The sequence below is a fragment of the Myripristis murdjan genome, chromosome 16, assembly GCF_902150065.1.
Source record: "Myripristis murdjan chromosome 16, fMyrMur1.1, whole genome shotgun sequence".
Taxonomy (NCBI): domain Eukaryota; kingdom Metazoa; phylum Chordata; class Actinopteri; order Holocentriformes; family Holocentridae; genus Myripristis; species Myripristis murdjan.
Window position 1 is genome coordinate 3,292,568 of NC_043995.1, and position 27,495 is coordinate 3,320,062.

The window sequence follows — 27,495 nt, forward strand, 5'->3', positions numbered from 1 at the left end:
CTCCTGGACTCCTCCTCAGAGGTTCCTGGAGCACGGAGCAGCTGCTAAGGATGTTTCACCACCATGTGGACTCATAACACCAAGGCCATGGACACTGACATTCAGGTGCCTCCTACCTGACCCCTTCACAATCAGCTGATTTTTTCCTACAGCATCCACTGCATATTCAGTGTAGCCATGCAAAATTTTACATTCATACTGTCAATATTTTCTGAGTTACAGGTCCTCAAAGGGTGTGTCAAAATTCACACTTTATTAATTCATGACATTTTTTTCTAGTATTTTTGAGCCTCATAACTTCATTCCTAATAGAGACAGACAAATGAAATTTTCAGGGCAGAAAAACACACTTGAGCTGTTAAAAACTGCACCCAAATCAGTTTTATATCCTAGGTGTCACACTCTTAAGCCAAAATCAGTTTTTCCTTCAACACAATTTTTTCTGTAACCAACTTGGAGCATCAATATCTTGGGGAAAAATGAAAGTTTCACTAGCAAAACTGCACCAGTTTAATGTCTATGACAGTGTAATAGATTCATGCATTGCTATCCTGGATGTGTCATATGTTTTCTGATAATTCATCAGAGAAAACCTGAAAAAGTGCATTTAAAGGGTCATCACCATGTGGGATAGGTGGTTGATTTTAGTTCCGGCACATGAAAGGTCTCATTTTTAGCTCCATTTTGAGACCAGTGAATGAAGTTATGGGGGATAAAAAAAAAAAAATGACATAAATAGAAAATCACAAAATTTTGAGCTACCTCTATGGACTTTGAGGACCTGTAACTCACAAAATATTCATAGTAACGTTTTGCACGGCTTCACTGAATATGCAAAAGATATTGCAGAAACTAATCAGCTGATTTTGAGGGGGACAGAGGGATTTTTTTCTGAAGAGGTGGTTTTTATGTGGAATGCCCCTATACAACCTAACACATACCAAAGTTCAGTTCTGTTTTAAGTTCAGTCGCTGGGTGAAGCTGCGATGGAAATATAGGGCTTAAACCGCTGTGTATTTGGTGGCCCTGTGAACCTCAGTGGGATTTTGACTGACAAAACACTGAGCAGATAATGACCACATTTTGATTCTGAGGTGGACTAAGGAATAATCAGAATGTAGCCTGGCACAAGACACGCAACTGGTCAAGATCACACAAGGACAAAAATGATGCTCCACATGTTTTCAAATGTATTTGGAATGGAAACACTGCTGACCTTTCCCACAGCCCTCCTGTAAGAGAGAGTAAATGACTAGACTCAAGGTTTTCCATCTTGCACGTAACGATGCTACAGAGTTACAAACACACACTCCAAAGCCAAAGCAACATTCTTTAGTGCTGCCTTCAGCACAATCAGCCATCTGAAATTGTCTTGACTACACTGGCATTTGAGGATCACCACTTAACCCACGTGTTGCACTGCAACAACAATATAACATTACTCACATCACTGTACACTGGACTGTGGTGGACCACACAAGGCTCAATACTGTTGTGCTGATGATGCTGCACTTTACATCCCCAATAACAGAATGAGCTCTGCCTTCTCCTAAACTCCCAGGAGTGGTTTTCCACAGACAAAACATGGATGCTCCTCCCTTCTTGCTCCTCGGTGCTGACTAAACACATGGCTGTTACTGGACCAGTTAGGGACAGGTATCTGCTTGAGAGTGTCGCTCTAATTTTCCAAAACTGGGAGGTTTTCTAGAATCCTCTTTCCAAAGTGTCTTAAAGGAATACTCCAATGTTTTGGGCAAAATCCCCTTTTTCTGATTTCCCCAGACTGAGACCAGATGTTGGATACCATTTCACCTCTGAGCATCCAGCGGTTCAGTTCCTGTGTGAAACATTCCCTGTTAGCTTAGCATAAAGACTTGACATCTATGGGAGTCGTTAGCCTGGCTCTGTCAAAGTAAAAAACAAAACAAAACAAAAACCTTCCAGCAACTCTGAAACTGTCTTTCTTACACAGTGGATCATGTGGATTTGAAATACATTACCATTCATGATCTTGATATTACCCTGCAAGCAAAAGTGATGAACATCAGTTTGAATATTTAATGTGTACCTTTTAATATTGCTATTGAAATAATTTCTTAAAAATTATTGTGATTTTACACATGTAATTTTGTCTATGTTGCAAAACTGGGCACTCTCACATTTGAAGTGACTGTTACAAATGAGTGGTGAAGAATTCCCATGTGACAGTGGGGAGTTTCTGTTTCTAGAGCACAACCAGAACAGACAAGTGTCACTCTCACTTTCTGCAACTGGTTGCACTGTCAGTCTTCAGCATTGCTTTTTTGTAAGTTAATTTAGTTGATATCTTCAATCTAAAGTCCAAAGATCTTTCTTTGAACTACAATAACCAAAGTTAGAGTAGAGGTACAATTGTAGATCATAATACAAAAAAGTGAGAGAATACAACAGCTGTATATCAAAGGCTGTCAACATTTTGATTGCTTTCAAATTTCTATACAGAGGTAGAAATTATTTTTTCTTTCAGAAACACAAGGAACTCTATTTTTTTTCTTCAGAAATTTGCATGTCATCTTGAAATTTGAGATTTGAGAAAGTGTGAGATTAACCACATGTACTAGAGTAGTTTTTTTTTTTTTTTTACTGTGTTGTTGACTGTGTAGCAACATCATTTCCACCATTGTTGACTGAATTCTATCCTGCAATTTGTACATTAATGGTTATAGTTTATGTATTATTCATCACATATTCGTTTATGTATTGTTTTGTAAAATGTCCTTGTGCTATTAAAAAATGCATTGCATGCAAATCCATTGTTGAATGGCTGTGTGCTCTCCAAGCCGCTAGGTGGCGGTAGACAAAGCGACCGGTCATCGATACGACCGAGAGCGTAATTGGCCGGAATTGAAAACAAATCAGCGAAGGGAGAGCAAAAATGGAGGCTGCGGTGTTTATCCTGTCACTTGTCGACTGCTGTGCACTGATTTTTCTGTCAGTGTATTTCGTATCCTTTTCCCACAGAGTGTCTGCCTCGGCGAGGAGTTTGTCTGTAAAAGCCTCTGGCTGGCGGAAGGTTTGTGAAGCTTCAGGTCTCTGCGAATTAGCGGGTTAAGTTACCAGCTAACCGGTTAGCCGCCTAGCTACAAGTGTCAGTCACACCGTGAATGAGCCGAGACCAACCTGCTTTTCAGGAATGAGGTATGGCGGGTGGTGGCGAGAATGTCTAGAGGTTCGTGAAAAGTGCGTGAAAAAGTCGACATAAATCAGTACAGCCACAGCCGGAGATACCTAACACAGCTAGGTGTTAACTGTGGATTAGAGAAGTTAGCTAGCTGGTGTCGAGACGCGCCGTGCCCGTGTACAGAGAGAACACAGCGCGAGCCCGTGCACATCTCAGCTGGTTTGTTTTCTGACGAGCCGCTGAACTGGCCCACCTTGTAGAGCACGACCCAAGACTGATCACAGAACGGCAGGCTCTCCCAGCTTCTGTGGCACATAGGCTGTGGAAAAGATGTTTATAGTTGGGGTGGGGGAGATTTGATTTGAAGTATCGCGATCTGTAATCGAGTTTTTAAAATACTGACGCGAGTAAAGAATTGCGCCAAAGTTTGGCGAGGGAAAAAAGGTATGGCCATTGACCTTTGACCTCCAGATGTCTGAATCACATTAGATTATGCGGGCACTGGAGTGCAGACCAGAATGCATATTTTTGCTCGAGCCCGAGAGTATACTAACCCAAGCCGACAGGCATTCTGTTTTGAACCTGACTCAAGCCCCAGATTTTGCCTGTCCTCCATCACTAGGTTACATTCACTGTCTGACAGCCAACGTGCTGCCTTCACTGTTGTCACGTAAACTCCAGCACTACACAGGAGGTTGCCCAGAACAGACAGTGGGTCCATCATTTTTCACTAAAAATGGGCAGCCACAGCTCTCTCCTTTGCAGACATGCTCACCTTAAGCTTATCTCATGCAGTTTGGGCCACAAACCCTGCATTTCAAATGTGTTCTGTTGGAGCAAATCCACTTGTTTCACTTTCAGAAAGGTGAAAAAAGATTAAACAAATGCGCAAGAAATTACCTGGAAATGATCAAGAAATTAGCAAAAGTTTTTTTAAAAAAATTGCCAGAATATTACCAAAAATATTTCAAAAAACTATTAGAAAATTGGCAAAAAAAAAAAAAAAAATGCCATAAAGCTAGTGAGTATTTCCCAAAATCACAGATTTACCGAAAGTAACATTCTGTTTATTTCCATCGTTGGCCGTCCTTGTTTTGATTGAGCCGTGTGTTTGCAGCTTAACGAGTTTGTTTTCAGCAGAGTGACCCTTAACTCACCACACAGATCATCACACTGTCTGACCTAGAATGTGACTACATAAACGCCAGAGCTTGCTGCTCCAAGCTCAACAAAGTAAGTTGAAATGAACCATTTTCTTTTGGGTGGTGTTTTAAGTTATTGCTTGAGTTTGATATTTGCTTTTGTTTGATCGTGAAAGCAGTTTGTAATGTCAGTTTAAAAAATACTACAGAAGAATGGTTTATTGGCATTATTATAGCACATGACTTACTGGTATGTTGGTTCTGTCTAGTGGATCATTCCAGAATTGGTTGGCCAGAGTCTGTCTACTGTGCTGATGTTGGTCTCCATGCACTGGTTCATTTTCCTGCTCAATCTGCCAGTAGCAGCCTGGAACATTTACAGGTGAGCAGCCTGCACACACTCATGCTGTTGTTGTGTCTCCAGACTGCTTTGGAGGCACTCATTGTCCATAAGACAAGAAGAGCACAGGTTTTGTGTCTGTGTCACCACGTTGCTCTGTGGCTGCTGGATTTCCTCTGATAACGGTCAACCCTGCAGGTACGTGAAGGTTCCGATGGGCAACATGGGGGTGTTTGACCCCACCGAGATCCACAACCGGGGCCAGCTGAAGTCCCATATGAAGGAAGCCATGATTAAACTGGGCTTCCATCTGCTCTGCTTCTTCATTTATTTGTACAGGTAAGAGACATGAAGCTGCAATTTAGTGACCCTCCAGGGGGGTATTTCCGTAACATACCCTCAACCTGACATGGCGTACCCTGAGTTTTTGCTTTCAGTGTAGCCCATTACAGTGACCAAGTCAACCGGTGGTCTGGTCAAGCCAAACCTGATAACAGTTTTCAACTAAAAAACTGCTAACTGTGAATAATTTAGGCTTTAATGTGGACGGGTTGCCAAGAAAAGGGCATGCCATGTCCAGAACTATCCTGTGGAGCTGCAGGCTCAACAGGTCGTCTCAGCAGTAAGCTGAGGTACAGCTGCTACCCAGCAGGTTAGTGTCAGAGCACAAGTTGAGTTTAATCTCACTTCTTGAACTGAAAATCAGCTTTCTCTTAACAGATAATTCCAGTATTTTTCAACCTGGGCCCTATTTTTCCACCTTTTGGGGTCCAAAAGTTTTGGAATTGGTCCAGTATGGAGCTAGATCGCTTCAGCTGGCAGCCGCAAAATGGGCTGCAGTGTGACCACACAGGGCAAGATTGTCCGTCAGTTTCTGTCTTCTAAAGGTGCTTATTTTGTCACTGACAGACTCAGATTGTTATTTTAAGTGTCTGATGCTCCACAGAATAGATGTGTGTACCACCTTAACAGAAGTCTGACTCAAGGGGAAGTCTGGCTCTGAAATCTCATGTGAGGTGAACTGCTGCAGGAAGACAGCAGTGAAAATGCGAGAGTTGGACTGATCAGGAAGAGTTTGTTGTTTTGGAGTACAGAAAGTGTAGCTAAGGGTTATCTAAAAGTTAAAAAGAAATGGTTTGTGTTTGCAGATGTCTGAAATATGGCAGCAAAATCTTAGCGCAGGAGACTATTTTTGTAGGATAAGGACTGAACCTTGAGTGCTGAACCTGTCAGTGACAAAAACAAGCTCCTTTACTGGACGTAATGTGATGCGGGTAATGCCCTGTTAGCGTGCATTGCAACCTGTTTTGCAGCTGTCGACTGAAGCAATCTCAATACTGGACCAGTTCCAAAAAATCTTGTACTGATCAGTCGTTTGGACCCCAAAAATAGGGTCCAGGTTGCAAAATGCCGGAATAATCATTTAACTCTGGGTTAACATCATGAAGTTAGTCAGTAAGCCTGGTTTCTGAAATACCCTCTGATGTCACTGACATTTGGTTGCTTTTTCTTACAACTTGAGTAGGAGTGTTACTTGGAGATGTGGAGCACATGTGTGGCAAGAGGCATGAACAACAGCAGGGCTCTGGCTCGGTTGGAGCTGAATGGAATGAAATATTAATTAGTATCATTAGTAACTCCTGTGTTTACCTGCTGTTTCATGTCAAAATGGCTGCTGGGAAAAATGTTTTTTCATCACTGATAAATCTAGTATTTTTCAAGTTAAGACTATATCAGCTTGTTGGTTAGCTAACATCACAGTCTTGTTAACATATAGGATTAGCACATCAGCTACAGTATCTATTAGAACTGACTGTTGGAAGTGGAAAGTAATCATAAGCCAACATTTACTGTTAGCTAGATGATAAGATAACCTAAGTTTGTTCAGGTTAACTCTTGACAAGCTACAACTAAGAGTGTTGTGGAACAGAGACTAGAGCTACAGACGATGTCGTGTCACAGTAAACTATGTTTGGAAACACATCTTCCTTGTCTGGATAGAGCATCACTGAGTGCATTTACAGACGCACCATAATAAAAATTTTCAGGGGTCTCTTTTTCATACAATATAGTAATGTATTCAAGCATTTTGGACTTTGGTGGACCTCGATGATGGTGCCAGACATGGTTGATGGGACATTTGTCTCCTCTTTTCTATATATATATATATATTTTTTTTTTTTTTTGGTGTGTGTTTATCTCAACATTGCAAAATAACTGCAAAGCCTCGATAGAAAACACAACAGGTTGGTGTGAAATCTGTATACTTAGAAGTTAAATTTCAATGTTAAAACTCCAGCAGGGTGGATCAAGTTTCACCATGAGAGTGATATTGAGATCAAACAACCTAACAAACTTGTATATTAGGATGCTGTTCACACTGGACTTGGAGTTTTGTGTGTCAGAGATGGTCCTGCTCTTGAGTGTCTTTTTCACGTCTGACTTGAGTTTGAACTGAACAGAGTAACTCATGGCCTCAGATCACATTGTCAAGCAGCCACTGCTTGCAGTGCGCTGAGTTTCAGATTTTGTGAAAGATTTTGGATGGCTCATGTTGAGACACTTTGGACTACATTTAGTCTAATCCACTCTGTAATCTGCAGATTGCCATCCATGACTGCCAGTGCTGGGTTCTTAATGTTCCTTCTCTTTTCTTTTACAGCATGATCCTGGCTCTGATCAATGATTGACCCACCCAGAAAGTTTTTTAACCCAAGTCGCCAAACTCCAAACTCTTGGGTACGCTGTTTTGAACGTCATGTCCTGGTCCCGTATGCACAAAACCTTTCAGAATACAGATGCTGAGCTAAGACGAGGAGTTTGCTGTCATGTGGTCTTAAGTGCTGCCAAGATACCAGAGTTTCAAGTTCAAATGCTGATTTCAGGATTTGGGAATGCCAGACAGACTAGAGAAAACACTAAGTGATGTCCCAGAACAACCGCTGTACGCCGATTTCTTCCTCAGTACACCTGAAGCTGGCATGACACCTGGCATGACACCTGGCATGACAGCAGCTCTGTCTGAAGTCAGAGGTCAAAGAGCCGCTAGTCATGTAATTATATCCCGTGTCCTGTTTTTATTCAGCAAATGCATTTTCTGTTGCAAATTATCACATTTCTTTTTAAGAAAAATAAAAATGTTCTCCACCTCAGTTGAGCTTATAAACTTTTAGTTGTTATTTTGGAATTGTATTCAACAACTGTTTCCATCTAGCAGTTTTTAATTTAGAATTAAGAAAAAGCCTTGATGGGAATACAAGTACATAGCAGCTGAAAATGTCATAGTACAGGTTTTGAATGCCAGAAATGTCATTACCCGGCCATTAAGTTTTGAGGCAGTGGTACTGGTCAACAACCCTGTCAGTGAAATAGTTCTATATTTGGCTCCTGGCACCAGTTTGGTCAGCCAGTTCCAGGTGTGGTGGCTGCTGGACATTGTTGAAGGTAACACTGAGTGTCCCAAGAATAAATTCAGTCTTGAGTGTTGAAGTCATATTGAAATTCTGGTTTTTGTGACAGCACTAGTTATCATATAATGGTGCATCAGCAGTCGTGTTCTGAGAGGTTTTCTGCATACGAGGCCTTCCAATCGGAGCAGCATCACACTCCACTACCGAGTCTCCAGCCATGGTCCAGCACCCCCACCCCTCCCACAGAAATGGACATTGGTTCCAGTTCCCTCAAAGCTGCCCTGATATTTGTGTCCATGTCTGTGTGTGTGCACTACATACACTGCTCAGTGTGACTGGTCAGCGGCAGCAGGCCAGTGCTCCTGTTGGCAGAAGGAATGACAATCGCACTGACTGGATGTGTAAACCTGCAGCACGGCTAACTCCTCCTCTGCTCTGAGCCATTCATCACTGTTTGTACTCGCTGTCTGTCAAGCATGTTTCCAACCTGTCAGATCTGAGTCACCTGTCCTTGATCGCCATATATCGGCCAAAGTCTACTGTTGCGCTGGAGGAACGTCAGGTTGCATATCGACCGCAGCATGCTTGGAGTCATTTCACTTGCAGTTCATCTGGAAGTGGCTAGAAACAGGTTTCAAAGCATAAGGCTGCTGTGTGTTACATTTACATTGTGACCTGACCCGAGTGAGCTGATGGTTGATTGACTCAATCTTGCACTGTAGATTAAATCCACTTTTGTTTACATTGGTCGATAATTGTACAGTACAGAGTAAAATTCTCACCTCCCGTTTGCCAGAAAGCTCCTATTTTTGATTGGTGGAGAGGTTTCTCAGGGGAACACATGCTTCTGCATTCCTGCTTATTGGTTGGTACCTGAGTAATTGGACAGTTCAACAGTGATTGTACAGGATGAACCCACCAAGCCTGCGCCAGCACTGACAGAATCCAAGTTCTCTGGCTGTGAGAGCCACATCTGCTCATGTCCTCTACGTATTTCTTCAGTGGTGTGTAAATTGGGAGGGCTGCTGATCTTGAAATTCATGTCTGATTAACACACAAGTTCGTGTCTTGAGCTGTTTTATTTTTTTCTGTTGGGGAGTTTCATAAATAAAACTTAAAGTTAAGGTGTGTTGTCTTTTTATTTGAAATGACTCTTCATTGCAAGAAGTATTCTGACAGCAAACCAGCACAGAATGTAAGACTGTTTCTCCGACACTACACTGTAAAAGTAAGCATTTTAGGGGAAATTAGTTTAAAAAAAAAAAAAAAAAAAAACCTACACAAGATAGTTGAAGTGGTTGCTCTCCCACTGACCACTATCTGGTGCTCGTTTTGGTGTACAGGTGAAACTAATGAAGCCTGTGGGATACAATGAAGAAAAAAATGAGGAAAGTGATGGATATTAACCTGACAATTACAACAGACTGTTAAGTAGAAATACTGTATATACTGAAAGTATGGAAAATTAAACTGCATTACGGATGGGAATCAATAGGGGCACTGATGCGATTCAATTCACAATATCTGGATGATATTGATTGGATATGTATTGCGATTCTATAATTGCAATTCAATATTGCTGCATAGGGAAGTTTTAGACTTTATTTTTACATTGAATGTAATTAATGTGTAAAAAGCTGAGGAAATTTAACTGGTAAAAATAAAAATTTATTGCAATTTAAATGTGATTTAGTTTTAAAAATTGAACCTAAATGTAATTTAATCACAAACTATGGTGCATGGCAAAATAAAAAAAAAAAAAACACAAAAAACAAACAAACAAAAACTGCAGTGTGCAGCTGAAAGGATTTCGTCCCCATCTTTAAACTGGATCATACAAGAGGAAAAAAAAATGCATATTGCTGTTTTCCATCTTGGTATTTGGTACAGACCAAAATAATTACTTAACATTTTAAAACCCTGAATGCTTTATTGAAAATATGCATACATAACACTTCTCCTACACAACAATACGTAACAGTACAATCACTTTTTGTAATAGCACATTTAAAATGTAAAATGGATTCTTGTAAATTGGCTGCAAGCAAACAGATTTCTTACTTCAGCTTCTTACAGCGAGGAGGAGAAACACAAGAAGCCCCAAAAATACTCAGAAGTAAACAAAAACCTTGCAGAAGCAGAAACTAGAACACCACATCTGTGACTGACTCATATTGTCATGTGTATTAGAGGTGTGTGTGTGTTGTGTGTGTGCGTGTACATCTACTTGTTGTGTACCACTAGTATGCACTGCTCTGTGATGACATCGTTTAAGCTGGTGATGGTGGAGATGGCATCTGGGCAGGAAAAAAAAAAAAATCATCCTGTCTGCTGTTTGTACACAGCCTCATAATACATGCCATAACATAGAAATATACAGCACATATTACATAGAACATACAGTATCAGGCAAGGTTGTTTATATGACTCTCCAAAAGAAACACTTTGTACAAGTTTATAATCGTATGTTACATTTGTGTACAAATGTGTTATACGTTCAGCAATTATTAAAATGATAGAGCTCCACTTGTAGCAAATAAAAACGAGACAAAATGATTGCAGTGATACGAGAAACCCAACACATGTAACAACCAAACAGTCCATATTAACAGTGAATGACTGATGTATTTATGCCAGAGCTTGAATAAATTACATATGAGAACACTCAAGATTTAGAAATAAATCAATACAGTTCACCACAGCTTGGGGGAAGAAAAGACAAAGCGAGAGCAAAACAGCAAAATAAAATGTAACATGAGAGGAAAACACGCTGAAGGCAAGGAGGTCGAACAGCCACGACAAACACATACAGATCATTCCCTCCAACTCTAGATCTTTCCTCACTGTAGCTGCTACACGGCAGCTAACAAATCAACATAGGCATAGCGGGAACAGACCGATGTGAACCACAGCATAATAAAATACTATTTAGTCCTGTGCAATCCTATGAAACATGCCCGTCAAATATCCTGTCTCTCACCATAAGAAAACAAGCTGAAACTAGCAGGAAAAAAAAAACACACACACACACTCAAAGTTAAATGTACTTGATTTAAAAAAAGAAAGAAAAAAACAATGACAAGATAACCTCGTATTTAGCATTTCCAGGATTCTCTTCGGTGGGTAATACATCCATTAAATTCTGATAAAATATACTTGCAGTTAAAATCTCTCTTAAAAGGTTCAGGAGGTGAAACAAAAAAAAAAAAAAAAAAGAAATTTGAGCTTCTTCATTTGCGCGGTTCAGGCAGCACTGAGTCAAACTAACGAAAACAAGTGCGTCACAGGAGGAATAGAACACGCCCTTCACCGTGCGCTGCTACTTCATAGCCTATCACTATTCAATGGACTAATAATGAGAATAAATAATGCTGATAATAAATAACATAAGGGTGGTGGTCCTGGCGTGGCGGTGAGAGGATGGGTCCAGATACAGGAGGAGGTGCAACAATGACTGTCAGATGCTGAGGGTCCCGGAGCCCGGCTTCGTCTGCCTGGGCCCAGTTTCAATAGTGTGATTTTAGTCTGACATCTGTGTTGTGACATCCTGACGGACAGCACCAGTGGCCCAGTCTCCAGGAAGCAGCCGTCAAAACTCAGAAAGCGTTCTTCGCTTCATCCATTCAAGAGTCTATTAGAGTCTTATTCTCTGCAGTTTCACAAGTACAGCAGGTCCTGAGCGGCCAGCTCACCATCAGCTGTCCATGCTACAACATTCTGCAACAACAACCAGAGGAGCAAAGGTTCATATTTGGGTGCATCACACCTGCAGCTGGGACTCTTTGGTGCAAATGCATCACCACCCCTCTCCTGACACCCACAGTGTTGACCTGTTCTCTGTAGTTGCTTCATATTACATTCTCACTGCTTCTTTTCCACTGAAACAGTTGTGGTTCTCTGAACCGGTTCCGTTCAGGACTCATGGACCTGAATGACAGTGTGACTGGTGTGCTGGGAGGCCCCTGACTCCAGCACTGCTGCTCTGTGAGCCAGCACACCATCAGGGAGCTCATAATCCTCCCCCATATTACCTCGTTTCTGCACTCCTTCCTTTTTCAACTTGTTGATAATTTGGTCCTGAGTTCTAGTGAAATGTATGCGGCACAATTCAACATATAATATATATACATTTGAAAATAACCCTATTAACTATCTTGTAACTATCTATTGCCACATTGCTCCCATTCTCCTCTATCTGAGCCCAGTGCTTTTATTCTAAACGCCCTTATCAACATCTGTGCTGTCTTCCCTGGGCTTCATGAACCTGCAGTCCAGCCTGTGGGTTGCAGTGCGTCACTAAAGGTTAATGAGGCTCACTTTCGACAGCACGTGGAGCGCCTGACTGTCAACACCAAAGTCCCGCCCCGCCCTACTTCTGATTGGCTAGTAGGCCTATTGTTAGCGTGGTTGAGAACGAAAGCTGCGCTTCTATTGGATCCAGAGAAATGTCTGTTAGATAAATCTGAGCAAACCCCTGTTTTTTTTTTTTTTTCACAGTCACATCGGTACGCTGGAGATCCGGCACGGCGCCGGAATGCTATCAGCCCTGCATATATGTCATTTGAATATTTTCACTACCAGTACCAAAAGGGTACTTTTTCAATACCTCTGTTGAATCAAACCTTATTGAATGCAAGAGCCTAATTTTTTGACTATTAAATAATATTTTCAGTAAATTTGCCTTCTAAAATAAATAGATTCAAACTCATGAAAAAATGATGTATTTTCCTTCTTGACTTTAACAAATAAAACAATCAGAACTGTAATGTCTGAACACAGTGTAATTAGAAGATTTGTAATTTGCTTTAGCCCATTCACAGAACAGCTAGTCATGGAGACTAGCTACCAGCTCAGCGTCAGTGTGCTCACTATGTACTTGCTAGCTAGCTTTGTTAACTTCTCAAAACGATGTAACATTATAAAAGAAAGGCCAGGCAGGCCTGTTCAAAACTGTTCAATTTTTCTTGATCTTGTTGTCTCCAAGGTCATTTACCCTAAAATGCTCATAGAGCCACGAGCCTCACTGTCACTGAGAAGGAAACCGTAAATGCAGCTGTATTACAAATGAATGCACTGGTGATAAACAGATTATATCACTCCTGTGACAATAAAGCATAAGGATGAACTCATTTTCATACCATTTAGCCCCTCGGCATCCTGGACGTCCAGGAAAGGGGCGGGTCCCCAGATTCGGACGGTCCCGTCGTCGGAGGCGCTGGCCAGCAGACCTGGCAGGACTGGGTTCCAGCTCACACAGTTGACTGTACGGGTGTGACCAGTCAGCTCTGCGATGGGCAGCTCACTGCGCCGGTGCCAGATGTAAACTTTGTGGTCTGTGAAGGGACACAGGAGGTGATTGGCATATTAACACGCAGCCCCAATATATGTCATTCTCCCTTGTACAGAAGGCCAAAACATTCTAATTATATACATGCTAGAGCACAACTTAAGACAAAATCTGCTCTTCAGTTAGGCATACATCCAGCGTACCAAGCTGCACATATTTTCATAAAATTTCAACATATAGAACTGGTCCCACTTATTCCCACAATCTTCTTCCACCAAAATACATCATAGAGGTCGGTAGTGAGCAGCGAACCAATTGTAAAAGTCAAGATTTTACTGAAATAAAGGGCTGCTTGATGGATCATAATTTACCAAGAGAATGTCACAATCTGGAAAAGGTCATTCTGTTGCCCGAGTTATGCAGGATAACATTCAACTGTCAGAGAGCTAGTCTCCTCTCTCCACAGAAGCATTAGGATGCGGGTACAGAAACGATGTTCTGTAAACTCTGGGCAGTTAAATAACCAATCACATGGCTGCCAGAAATAACAGCAGCTGGCAGCAGGAAAGAAGCAGCTCAGGCTTGTGCTGGACATTATGTTATAGGAAGTTCTCTGAGCGCTGGCCTTGCCTTCACTGCCGCTGGCGATGAAGTCTTCATTGTGTCCTCCGAAGCAAGAGTGGATGGTGTAAAAGCCCTGGGTCACACCCTGATACTTCCTCACCAGCACCCGGTCCTGCAGGTCCCACAGGTGCACTCCCTGCCAAAACTCAGTGGTTAGTGTGGCCGGCCACAGCACACTGCACAACCCTCCCACTGGCATTAAGACGACTGAAGATGTTGTGGTAGTAGTAGCAGTAAAAAAAATTCCAAGAAATAATTTTTAATATGGATTTAATATCGCACAGTGTTCATCCTGGACTGTGAACAGTTTACTTGGCGATTTACAGCTCAGATATTGCTAGGCACCACACCGAAAACTTGCATTTAATGGCAAAACTCTAAACTGCATGGGTTGCATATGATGTGGAGCTAAAATGGGGGAGTATATATATACACACTTATTTCCTTCACACACAAGCTGCTCACCTGAGTTGCAACATTCAGCAGAGCTAACCTTCCATTCTTTGAAACAGTGAAAGACATGATGGGATGGTCCTCCTGCACTCTGTAACACACATAACACAGCGTCAAGCACAACCACTCCCAACACAGCTGGGCAGGGTTTTCTATGCAGCTCCTGGTGATCAAGTCAAATTTCATTTGTACAGTATGTTTCTGTGTATTTCTTCTGGTTAGGGTATACCACAGTCAGAATGGTTACAATAAAATTTGAAAATGGTATCTGCTCTTGAAGATTCTTTACAGCACCATAAAGATGCTATGTAGAACGACTGGAACCTGGTTATGTAGAAAACCTTTCTAAAAGGGCTTTTATAGCAACAAAATGACTTATTTTATGGCGCAAACATACTAAAAGACCTTCTAACACGTGGAGGCTTATATGGAGGCCACGTTGTAAAGGAAACTTGCTTCTTCACATTAAAAAAATAAATAAATAAAAGCAAATTTGTACATGAGCTGTGCAAACCCACAATTAAAATACAACCCTACCAACTCAAAGGAGGGAGGAATGTTGTTGATGTTAGGTGGAAATGTCTTGGAGGCAACTTGAGATTTTGTAGTTTTGCTTTGAAGATGCTCAATATTTGTTAAGTGTGAAAAAAAAATCTGTCAAAATGTTTTTCATTCCTTTGACCAGGTCAGCCAGTGGAGTGCGGCATGGATTCATGTTTTCAATAGGAGAATGACCGTAAGCTCTGCCAGTGGTGTCCTTGTTTGCCGTTTACCCTGCCTGCAGATGCAGTTTTGTGTCACAAATAGAATTTTCCTAGCCTTTGTCTTGCATAGTGCTGGTGAAGGCAGCAAACAGCCCAGAGAAACAGATGTTTGTCCCATCTTCCAGAAAAAAATGCTGCCAGTACTAAACAGGTTTCTTTGTCTGACGAATCGCTTTGGCTGTTAGGCACAAATGATGTCATGTCAAATTCAGGCTTGGCCAAGCTATTCCAGTGTCCTGCTTGGCTTCCTTTTCATTTACAGTATTTAATAATTTATGGTCCTAAAGGAAATTCTGAAGTCACAAACTGCTATCTGACACATTAAGGTTTTTTGTCTTATTCATGTTGGTGTGACTGGCTCACATGTTTCTGTCTGTCAGGTCCTCAAAGTTGTATCCTCGGATGCGTTGGTGGGTGTCGGATGCGAGGACGGTCCGGCCGTCACTCAAACACCACAGGCACTGCACCCGAACTCCCTCCCATGAGTCCAGGAGGTTTCCATCTAGGTCCTGGGAGACAGGACAAAACAAGAGTGAAAACCATTTACAACATCTAGTCAAACAGAATGCCACTGTAAGGCAACCAAGTTGGATTATTAAACAGAACTATGCTGAGGAAGTGAGGAGCGCTGAGTACTTTCATTAAGTACAGATTATACAGAATGATAATATGATAATGACAATGATAATATATAAAATAGGCTGCATAAAACAAATTACATGATATAGCTTCTCTTTATTATGTTTTCTTATGCTGGTCACATTTAAAGGGATAGTTCACCTACTTTTTTAAATATAGTGATATTAACTTCACCCCACCCACAATGCTCCAAATGATGACTGTTAGCCTCCTGCCATTGTGAAGTAGAATGGGTGAACTATTCCTTTAATGATGAACTCTCAAAAGCATGCTATTCAGAATCGGTTAAAATATGAGGAACAGTGCAGCAGGTTATAGCAAATAAAACAAAATGTCATTTAGCCAATACGGCTAATTCTCCTCTTCTTAACAAGCAGCATTTCAGTCAGGGGAAAGTTTTCTATTCACCACACTGCCTGTCATTATTCTATTATATGACCACATTTGCCAAAAAGAATAGAAGTACGTGGGAACTTGAATTGGCACTGACTCCAGTTCTTACTACTATCAGTGCACCTCTGTTACACGTTTTTCGTCTAAAACAAAGAGATTTATGTAATCCTGTGTGGATACGGGCCTCGACATCAGTTTACTCAGCCCACTCTGCTGTGAAAGATACTCACACACTGGTAGAACTGGCCTCTCTGGCCACCGGTGACGAAGCGTTTGCCATCTGGATTCCAGGCTACGCTGGTCAGGCTATCCTCGTGAGATTGGCTCATCTTTGTTCGCAACTCCCCCGTCTGGACATCAGAGCCAAGAGGTGTGGGAGATGGAAATGAAACACAGCTTAGGGTTGGGAAACACAACACGACACAGCTGAACTGCCTGCACAAAGATTGCGCAGCACACACTGAATGACTGGCATTCACAGATTTCTTTCTGTTTGCATAAAAGTGGTATGATACAGATTTCATGATCAAGTGATTTTGGAGAACACATGCTTCATGGGTTTTCACATCATGCACCCCCAAATCTGACAAAAATGCAAAAAACTACAAAACGACCAAACAAGTAGAGGTGGCACATATTTCTTTTTGAGCACACAACAGGACAAGAGGGTTTAAGACTTGTGCAGCTCTAAACTGTTTATAAAAGAAATGGTGGTGCTCTTAACTGGATCTTGAGTCCTCAAGAGCACACACACCACAAGTTAAGATCCACACACCACAAGAATATCTGGATGACCATAACCAATTAGCGCAGGCTTACACCTATCTTGTCAATAAGTTCAAATGTTGAAACGTGGTAAAAATCGGCCTTAAAGTCATGCAACATGTCTGCAGCCTTATTCATAGTATCAGTCGAAATGGATTATTATTAGTCCAGATGACAGTCAAAGACTAGCCTACTGGTGACCTAGGGTGCACTTACACTGCTCTGTTTTTAAAAAAAATGTCCGCTCTTTTTTTTCCTGAAATTGAAGGTGGAGTGACAGCAAGGTGAATAGAAACGGGGAATGGAATGGTGTTCCCACTATAGAAATAGTTTTCCAGTATTTTTCAAGGACATATTCAATAGCTTGCGTACATGTTAAGTGTTAGTCACAGGTCACCTTATAACAATTCAAAACAGATAAAGTGCCCAAATAGCTCAAAACAGTGTGACACCGATGTATCAAATTCCAAAAAAAAAATATGTAAAATAATAATTTTTAAAAAACGTACAAGCTAAAAACATGCTAACAATGTGCAAATGGATTGCCAATGTGCAAACAACCTGTTTATGTGCAAACACTGTTGAGCAAAGAGTCATACGTGTTGATCAAAGAGCCATACACCCTGCAGTGCGCCAATACACGACAGCTTGGTTTGAATGGACACTGACAGTGAATTAGTGGCTAAAAATGGACAATCTGAGCTGAGGAAAGCACTTGAACATGCAATGTTAAGTAATTTCCAGGACATTTTGATCTGTTTTTCCAGGTGTTTTCCATGACTTGAAAACCAATCTATAAATTTCCAGGTTTTCTAGGATGAGTGGGAGTCCTGGTGGATGGGAAAATACACTGAGCTTGGTGTCATTTTAGACAAAGTGGAGTGTTTTATAAAGCTGAGAAAAGTTCAGCTTGGGAGAAATGCAACTGCTTCATCTCACATTTTTGTGAGTTGGCCAATCACAAGGAGGAAGCTACAGGGTTTAGCAAGTTTTCACTCTGTGGGCAGCTGACAGTTTGGAAATGTAAATGGATAAAGAGCTGGTAGGAGTTGTTACTCGGATCATAAAGAGTCAGCATGAAACTCGCTGGCTGTGTTGTGGGAGTTTCTGCTAAGTGTCTGACAGATGGACATCAGTACCATTTGCTGATCGATGACAGCTGGTCATTATTATGTCAGCTTCTTCCATTCAATGTGCAGTGTGCACCCATGTGACCAAAACTAAAATTAAGATGGAGAATCAGGCAGAGAACCCTCACATAAGCTGTCTCTGGAACAACACAGAGATGACCAAAGTGGAAAAGAGTGAATTCCTGAAAATAGCCCCTGAAAGTGAATCAACTTCCATCAACTGCATATACTTTTATTTTAAACCAGATGATAATAACTAAGTACACATTTTAATGTACAGTTTGCCTGAGAGTCGCAGCTGAGCCTGTTGATTTTTTTTTATTTTTAATAAGTATGATCACAATATTTAGCAATATAATTTTACCTGGACATTCCAAAGCCACAGTTCTGAGCAATCGTCTGGACCACAGGCAATCAGATAGGCATCATCGGGGCTCCAGGCCAGGTAGGATACACCATAAGCGTGACCCTCCAGAGTCTTCATCAACTTCAACTGGTGGGTTTCCTGTCAACCAGCAGCAAAACCAGCAAAAGGACCAGTTGAAAGGCAGACTTCCTTTAACTTCAACTCTATCTTGCACATCCATTCTTCATGTTTTTGTGCTTTGAAACACGATTTGTAATAAAGGAATAGTTGAGTACCGTGTCAACATGCCACACAATGACTGTGGTATCTTTGGATCCTGTGGCCAGTTTGGTGCCGTCATTGGAGAACTTGCAGAACCAGACTTCATTGCAGTGTTCAGTGAGGATTTGCTGAGTGTAGCAGGGAAACTGTTTCCTGCAAATTTGAAGAATCAATGTCAGACAGCAGCCATGTAACGTGATTCTGCTCCATCTTCATCTGATAGCATCTTGCCACCTTCTCAACATCACACAAATCTGTCTTTTGCTGATGCTGAAACCGGCATTGCACGCTTTTGTTTCATCACGACCTGTTTACTGTACTGTACTGTTTTCTGGCATACCAAACTACTGTGTTTAAAAACCTTTAACTTGACTACATTACATCTATTCAGCCGCTGTATTTTGGTACTGTTCTAGCCTCTAAGGATGTTAGCATCAGCCCTTGTCCAATCTCCTGTGTAGTGTCTCTTTCTTACAGTGGTCAGTGCTGTTCTGGCCTCTGTAGTCATTAGTGCTGGAAATAGTCCCATCTTGGATGCGTTTTTTTATTTTATTTATTTATTTATTTTTTTATCTGGCAGGGGATGCAGGAGCTGCCCTTGTTTTTGTGGTGGACATTTGCACCATCTGTGGTCTAATTTTTCCACTGCATCATTTTCCAGGATTTCCCTGGTTGGGATCAATAAAGTATATCTATCTATCTATTGTCTTGTCTCATCTATTTCTTATGTCAGTGTCACTGCACATCTTACAGACCAGTTGACTATCCAGGCACCTGTTGTATGCTTAGCGTTCCCAGGGGAATCCCTCTTTCACCTGGTCAGCCAAAGGTTTCTTCCATTTTTTTTCCAAGTAAGGCTTTCTTTCTTGGGGGGTTTTCCTTGTATGCACAGAGGATCTAAACCTGGTGCATAGGCTAGGCTGTGTAGGCTATCTTACCTTTTAGCTTGTTATGTCCTGCTTGAGGTGGTGGACAAAGCACACAACCCCTTTACTTGCGTCAAAATATAGACCCTCCTGGTCCAATATTACTCCACTACAAGTGAAAGTTGTTCAGTCAATTTTTTTACTTAGTACTGGTTAAAGTACTGGAGTAGCTGCTTTTAAAAATACTTTAAATATTCAAAAGTACGTTTTCTTTTTAATATCAACGCATTGCTGTATTGTTTTCACAATGAACTGACAGAACCTCATAACTCCTAATGATGCACTGACTTGCTTGTAGAACCACTTTGCTGCACAAATGTACCTACCAACGCTGGGTTAGCCATTTAAGTATTTCCACTTTTACATCAAACCCAACTCAGAGCGGGTACTGTGATTGTTTTTTCTCCAGTGAGGAACACAGCCTGCGGCCAGTCGCATTTTAGAAAAGAAAAAAAAAATCCAACAGCTGACTACAAAGTTATGCTTAAATGTAATGTGTAACAGAAAGCTTTATAGAAATGTAGCGAAGTCAAAAGGACAATATTTGTCATTGAAATGTAGTAAACAATAATTTAAGTTTCCAAAAAAAAAAAAAAATTCAAGTAAAGTACAGATACTCAAAAAATGTACTCAACTACAGTACTTAAGTAAATATACTGTCCACTACTGCCTGCGTGTCTTATGCTTTAATTTGTTCCTTGTATTTGTTTTTCATCATTCTGCTCTATAAGTGATGGATGAGGAGTTAAATCTAGGTAGGTTCAATCATTGGAAAATCCTTTGAGACATCATGATGTGATAAAAATAAATAAATATTAACTTCTTTCATATATTTTAGATTCATTACACATAGAGTGAAATATTTCAAGCCTTTTTTGTTTCAGTTTTGATGATTACAGCCTATATTTCATGAACCTCAAAAATACAGTATCTGAAAATATGTTAACAGTGGACAATGACTTATAGAGCTAGATTAGTGTGTCATCTGCATAGCAGTGATACAGCATACCATCAAAGCCAAGAATATTTTGCCCATGGGGAAGCGTAAACAATGAAAATAAAATAAGACCCAAAACTAAACACTGTGCATGTCAATGGAGCACAGGGGGATACATGCTTACCAATCAAAACCGTTGCTAAAATGATGGATATAATAGTTTAATTGATTACATTTTTATTATAGAATAGATAAAGACTACATTTGAATTTGAGGATGAATTCTTACCAATCAAAATCATTTATTTAAAACCAAAACAGTCAGTGTGCCAAGTGACTCACTTCAATATTTTATCAATATTTGGCATTTGGTGAGTGTTAATTTCAGAACCTGACATAAAGTATGTAATCAAATGCCATCATAATGCTGATGGGAAACATCCACTGGTCACTATCCTTGTTTTTTAACAAGAAATCAACATAGTCCCAGTTAACTGGCGAACCCATATAACCCTAGAATAAACAGGTGCTTACCGACTGCAGGCGTGATCCAGCAGCAGAGAGACGGAGTCTAAGCCACTGTCCAGCTTGGTGTTGTGGTAGAGGCAGCGTTCCCTTTGCAGCTCCACTGCCTGCTTCAGCAGAGTCTGCAGCCGGCGAGGCGGCAGCATCACTGATGGAGGCAGGTATGCTGGACACACGATCGAAGATTTTCTACTTATTTCAAAATACATGTGTTTTGTACTTTTATATTGGGCATAACTTTTCATTTTCTTAGTCTCTGTATTTTTTACTGCTGTATCTTTGCACACCCTCATAGCACTGTACATGTTTGTACTTAATATGATTTAGACTGGTTCAAACTGTCAGCTGTGATATGCTAATACCTCCATTTACTCTATTCTTATTATAATTCTCCTTTTCTTGCTGCTAATATTACTATTTGCTGATGGAATGATCTCAAATCTCCATGAACATAAAATAAGTTTTTTATAATCTTAAACAGGCCTTTTCGACCAACAAGGAATTAATTCTATTCCAGTTTGTGAACCTAATTTTGAACGGCTTTAAGCTTTTATACCAACAATAAATTGGTTTGGAAAATGAAACATTGGTTTGCAGTTGGAACAAAAAACTATAAGGACCTGAAGTGGTAACCATAATGACAACAAGAGGAGGCATGTATTATTCTACAAAGAAAAGTGGAGTCAGCAGAGAAACTGAAGAGCTTGCAGTAGTCTGCAGAAGAAACTAAATACTGCTTTCAGTTTGGAAACCTCCTGAATTTCGGGTAAAAGATGGAAAGAAGTACTAGAGACAGTAAATTGCATTGAAATTGCTTAAGAGTTGGAGAACCTAGCAAGACCTCAGTCACAATGGTTCCACTCCAAACTGGTGCAAACATGGGACAGTTTTCTAGTAAGCACCTTGGTTCCAAGAATCGCGAACAGAAGTGATTCAAGAACGAGATCTATTTTGGTTGAAAAGAGGTAAGAGAGACCCCTTTCCACCTGCAACAACATGCATCCTATGTGATTGGATTGTCACTGGAATGAGCTGAATGCATCAAATCCATGTGTAAACGCACTGAAGACAAAATGAAGATCTGATCCATCATCTGAAACCAGTCTCTGGAGGTCATCAGAGACACATCAGCACCAGGTCACATCAGCATCAAAGTATCAATTCAACATTTCTCCAATCCACATACAGATTCAACCAGAGAGCAGACAGGCATCATGCAGTTCAGACAGTAAACATACCAAAAATGAACTGTCGAAACATAGGTGGATTTGGAATAAGCACAACAAGCTCTTTACTATATGTATGTAAATATTATCTGTTTTGTTTTGGTGAGAGAAAGAAAACTCTGATTCAATTTGTATACCAGAGACACACTTTAGTGTCAGGTGTAAATATAAGCCAACTAAATTATATCTGAACACAATCCACACAGGAGATGAATGTTAATGCCAAATGGAAAGTGGTCTTGAGGATTACAGTGAGTGGAGGAGAAGCCACATTTTAAGCAAACAATATAAGAGGGTTACCCATTGCTTTTAACGCTTGCAAGTCAACAAATGGACAAAAATGACAGTGAAGGTACTATGGGGCCGTAAACTGGGTGACACAATTATTTTCATGTATGATATAGAATAGATTCCACTCACTCTGTAGCTTGTCCAAAAGCTTTGTACGGGATACGGTGCCTTTGCCTTCCCATTCCGCTTTGGCTCTCAGGTCTTCTGCATGGCTGCACATCAAGTACCTTCAAAAAAAGACATTTTAGTCACCTACAAACAATAAAACTCAGACTTGCCTTTAAATTGTTGTTAGACCGAGAAATTGTCCTCCTCTAATATGATGGAGGTTACTCACTGGCCACAGCAACATTGAAACTGTCTGTATATCCTGGAATTAAATTTTATTTTCTTTGCACACATTACTTATTGTTCAGTTATGGTTTCTGTAAAATCAATGTATCCAAGAGTTTCCCTACCAGATGGTGTGCATCTCCCTAACAATTTCATTAGTCCAAGGTTCAGTGGAGAGTTTTGGTGCCCCATGATGATCTTAGTGTTGTTTCAGAGGTTTCTCCACCCTCACAAGAATACAATTCTGGGGGAAACACTGAATCCTTGTAGTTATGGCATGAGCCTGAAAAGGTTTGAAGTTTTGGATACTGGTGCAATAATGTAAGCTGTTCACGGCAACGCTCAAGAATATGTATTAGCTCTAAGGCTGCCATCTTACCCGCTCAGTATATGGATGCGCTCTGTGTTGTATTTGAGGGGCGTGAGTTCGGCTCTGAGAACCTGTAGTGCCTCCAGGACCTTCCCATCCTCCAGATACTCCAAATACTTCTGCTGCAGCAGCAAGAACTTCATACGCTACAGAGGGAAAAGGTGCAAAGACTAAGAGGACAAATGCACAATGCCTAAAGTGACAAGCAATGACCAGAAGCCATAATGATGATCACAGGTTGTGTGTGTTCTGGAACAATTATCCACAAAAATGAGATGAAGACTGAATACAGAGGCAATACACACTCAGCTTGTCACAATAACTACAATTTCAATACTTCTTCAACACTACTGTGAGAGACTGATTTAGATTTTTAATTTTCTCAGTGTTTGACACTTTCACCAAATGTGTTCTGCAAGCTGAAATTCCATTTCATTGTCACCTCTGGAGTGCATCAACATGCAGACTGGAAGCAGAAGGTCTGAACTAGAGAGAGCATCAGTCTGGCTCTTGACAGTGAACTGCAGCAGTCAGAGCCTGACAGCTAAAAACATTCAACAGCATCCAACCAACATCTGGAACTGGATCCCAGTCCACCTGAACCTGACACTAAACTACCAGCAGCCAAAGATGGAACTATTTCACTTGACAAAGATGGACAACAGAAGTAACAAATGAGTGATCTGCATTTGACATTATTCCAGTTTTACTCAAATTACTGATTTATTATGTCATTTAGTCTCACTGCATTTCCAAATATTCATGGAGCAATTAAAGTCACTATAATGATGTAGAGTTTATGGTGCCTTTGGTTAAAAAAAATCTAGTTATTCTGTGTCAAAGCTTGATGGTTTTTGCATTGATATAACAATAGATTTTTTAAAATTATTTATGTATTTGAGTGTAAGATTCTTGCTTTGGTGCTAAGCACCCATCGCTGTAGTGTTTCTGCACCGCAATTCCCACAAATCACCAGTCAGTCAAACAGTGTCCAGTTCTGTGATATCTTTTTCCTTCTATTTTCTGTCCATAAAGTTTGAGTTTCTGCTGGTGGTGCTCTTTTCTTTACCTGTTCTTCCATGATGGCTGTCACTGCTCATGCTAATTACGCTGTTCTTCCTCTATTTATTCCAAATAAACAGGAAACAAGAAAAACATCACTTCCTGTGAGCTAGTTTTTTTTTTCTTTTTCCCCAGAAAACAGACACAGAGTGTTTAGCACAGAAAATGTAAAAGCTTTCATATACTGAACAACTGTTGTGTTGTATTAACTGATGAGAGAAGGGAGCAAAATGTACATTTCTTTGCAGCTGATTACTGCTTAGACTTAATACTGGACCATTCTGGTTTGCCCATCACACATCATCTATAGTACAGCAGTTCTACAAAAAAAAAAAAAATTAACCAGTCTCAATATTACCGGCCTTGAACTTACCACTATAGCGCTTGGAGAATGCATTAATGCCTTCAGCTCATTCAGATCACTCTCAGCCTAAATAAAAAAGACCATAAATAGCACAGATTAAGAAGAAATATACTGCATACTGACTCATTACCAGACCCAGTCTGCCCAACTGATTTCAAGTGAAGTATATCATACAACAGTAATATTTGTCTCTGTATATTTGAGGGCATATGGCCATCTTCCCTCTTTACTAGGCCTAAATAAAGGGAATTAGATTACTGACATATGGGTCTCTGAGGAATATGGTTATGTATTTAGATAACTTGGCTCAACCTTATCCCACTCTCCTTCCATAACATGATTGCGGAACTTGGTGGCAGACGGATGCTCCAATCTGCAGCCAGACTCTTGCATCAGCAGGTCCACCGTCTGACTGTAAACAAACAATACAGCAAAATAAAGACATGAATAATTAAAAATGTTTGAAATATATATTTTTAAAAAGGCCTATCTCAATCTGCATTGGCACCTGTGTGCTCATTTCACAAGTGGATACAAAAACAGATCAATAACATGGGCTGTCTCTGTGCTGGCATAATCATGGATTTGATTTTTTTTTTTTTTTTTTATCAGTCTTTTTTTCCAATACTGTCTATAAGCCAACTATATTTGTAAAAAAAAAAAAAAATCCCCACATAACTTACATTTGTTTGATACTACTTACTATGGCGTGCACTGAGAATTTAGGTCATGAGGATTTATGTTGGCCTAAAAAGGTGGGCAATCTAAGTTTAGGTGAGTTTGCCCTCCACCACATCCCTGCCTACATTAGTTTGACACATGCATGATCCTCTCCCACTACTTGTCAGTTTAAAAAAATATACACCATGATGATGAATAAAGTTCCTCATATGACATTTGCCCTTAATATTTAGGAACCGTTCTTCAATCAAGCGTAGATATGACCCTAGCAAAGGCATTTTATCTGAATAAAATCCAATATTTATTATAGCACACACAACCGCCCGCCACTGTTTATTTTGGTGAGATTGGGAACAGCGAGCCCCGATACAAGTCCTTAAATGATTCATCCTGGTACCTTGAGAATTAACCTCAGAGAGAGTTCATTTCAAATACCCTGATGGCTTGTTTATGTGCCGAATTCACCAGCGACTCCGATCGACTCGTAAAACGCCTTGAGTCGCGACCGACGGCATCTGTGCACTGCAGATAAGCAATGCAACATTTAATTGCCATAGTTTTTAAATGGAGCTCGGCCTCCCATCCACTGCACACTAGAGAGAACAGCACGTAGCTGTGTCCAAAAGGTCATTATGATGGCCCTGATTTCGCGATGGATTTCAGGAAGATAATTCAGATGACAGCTGGCTAGAGAGCCTTGTCTGGCTGATGACACAGGCGCTAAACTGGCTTACTTACTTCAGCCCTAGATCATGTAGATGCTGCCCTATCAATCTGATGACATCCTCCTCAGACTGAGACAGACGCTTTTTCTTCTTGATGGAGGAATTGGCGTCCGACGTGGTGTTGCTGTTGTTGGACGCAGGCTGGGCTGCCACTCCGTTGTTGTTGCTGATAGAGTTTTCATTGTTGGTGACTGACACAAGTCCGTTCGAGTGAGCTCCGCCGGCGGAGGACGACTCGCCGTTTTGAGCACCGTTTCGGCAGGACAGCTCTGAATCTCGGTCCTGTCCTGCCCCGTTGGCCTGCATGTTACGACGGTTTATGCGGGCTGCACCGTGCGGATTTGAACGAATGACAGGCGCAACGGGAGAAGACGGGAAAGTGAAAAGCACCGGGACAGCCGCGGACAGGCCCACTGACCCAGTTGCAGCCGCGAACTGCCCTGCTCCCTCTGCGGCCGAGTCTCGGTGTTTCTTCCGCGGCGGTGGCAGCGACGCTCCGCCGGTTTCCGACTCGGAGGACGAAGAGGCAGAGGCCACAGTTAATTCGACAGCCACATTTTGGTAGATTTGGTGTGATTTGGCGCTGTCGGTAGTATTAAAGCCGTGTATAAGTTGTCGGTTACAGCTTGTTATTGTTGCTCTCAGACAGCTGCAGCCCTGTTATGGACATACGCAGCGACGTCACCGGAAATTCCTTCACGTCTTTGTGTCCGGGCGGCTGCGTGAGCTCTAGAGGGCGCTAGTGATGTCTTCTGCCCGGCCAACTCCAATGCAAACTGGAAAACTCAAAGATATCCCCGCAGTCGAATTTAAATCTTGCAACTTTACCATGCACAATATGGTTCGTAATCAAATATTGAATTTAGTACTACTCAGCTTTCTCAAAGTCCTTTACAGGCGCACAATATTATAGAAAAACGACAAAATACGTGCACTTAAAATGTCAACTTGCGCGATTATTATGGAAACATGAGCAACTTCAAATGTTCAAATATTTAAATAACTGATTGAAATTGAAAATGTACCCTCACACGAGATTTAGCCTACCGTACCATTGTGTATTATAAGCATCAATAAGTAATTCAGCAGTAAAACGTTAGTGTGACTCCTTAATCTGATGTCTGTTGCATATCAACCCACCAGTACTATTTGCATTACTTTGGGAGAAATTACTATTGGTGTTAGTATTACTGCACAACCCCCGACTAAAACCACATATTAAGACTAATCATTCCCAAGGTAATGCATATTGGACAGCAAAATGCAATGCCACAATGGTATATAATTTGTCCACTTACACAAAGTGTTCATGCAAGTACAT

The 27,495-nt window shown here is 40.9% G+C and overlaps 2 protein-coding genes across 2 annotated transcripts; one reads left to right on the forward strand and one right to left on the reverse strand.

Moving 5' to 3' along the window:
* Nucleotides 1–2,837: 2,837 nt before the first annotated feature.
* On the forward strand, nt 2,838–9,180 carry cnih4 (cornichon family member 4). The gene is made up of 5 exons (XM_030072681.1): nt 2,838–2,983; nt 4,325–4,393; nt 4,572–4,684; nt 4,841–4,981; nt 7,305–9,180. Exons 1-5 carry the CDS (start codon nt 2,915–2,917, stop codon nt 7,330–7,332), a joined length of 420 nt encoding a protein of 139 aa, XP_029928541.1. The 5' UTR covers nt 2,838–2,914; the 3' UTR covers nt 7,333–9,180.
* A 776-nt stretch (nt 9,181–9,956) lies between these two features.
* On the reverse strand, nt 9,957–26,881 carry wdr26a (WD repeat domain 26a). The gene is made up of 14 exons (XM_030072220.1): nt 26,188–26,881; nt 25,081–25,180; nt 24,778–24,834; nt 23,352–23,488; nt 22,769–22,866; nt 21,132–21,288; nt 18,750–18,888; nt 18,472–18,612; nt 16,443–16,562; nt 15,544–15,689; nt 14,429–14,507; nt 13,970–14,099; nt 13,191–13,385; nt 9,957–11,769 (listed from the first exon to the last, which is right to left on the reverse strand). The coding sequence occupies exons 1-14, from the start codon at nt 26,478–26,480 to the stop codon at nt 11,747–11,749; spliced, it is 1,815 nt and encodes a 604-aa protein (XP_029928080.1). The 5' UTR covers nt 26,481–26,881; the 3' UTR covers nt 9,957–11,746.
* Nucleotides 26,882–27,495: the final 614 nt, after the last annotated feature.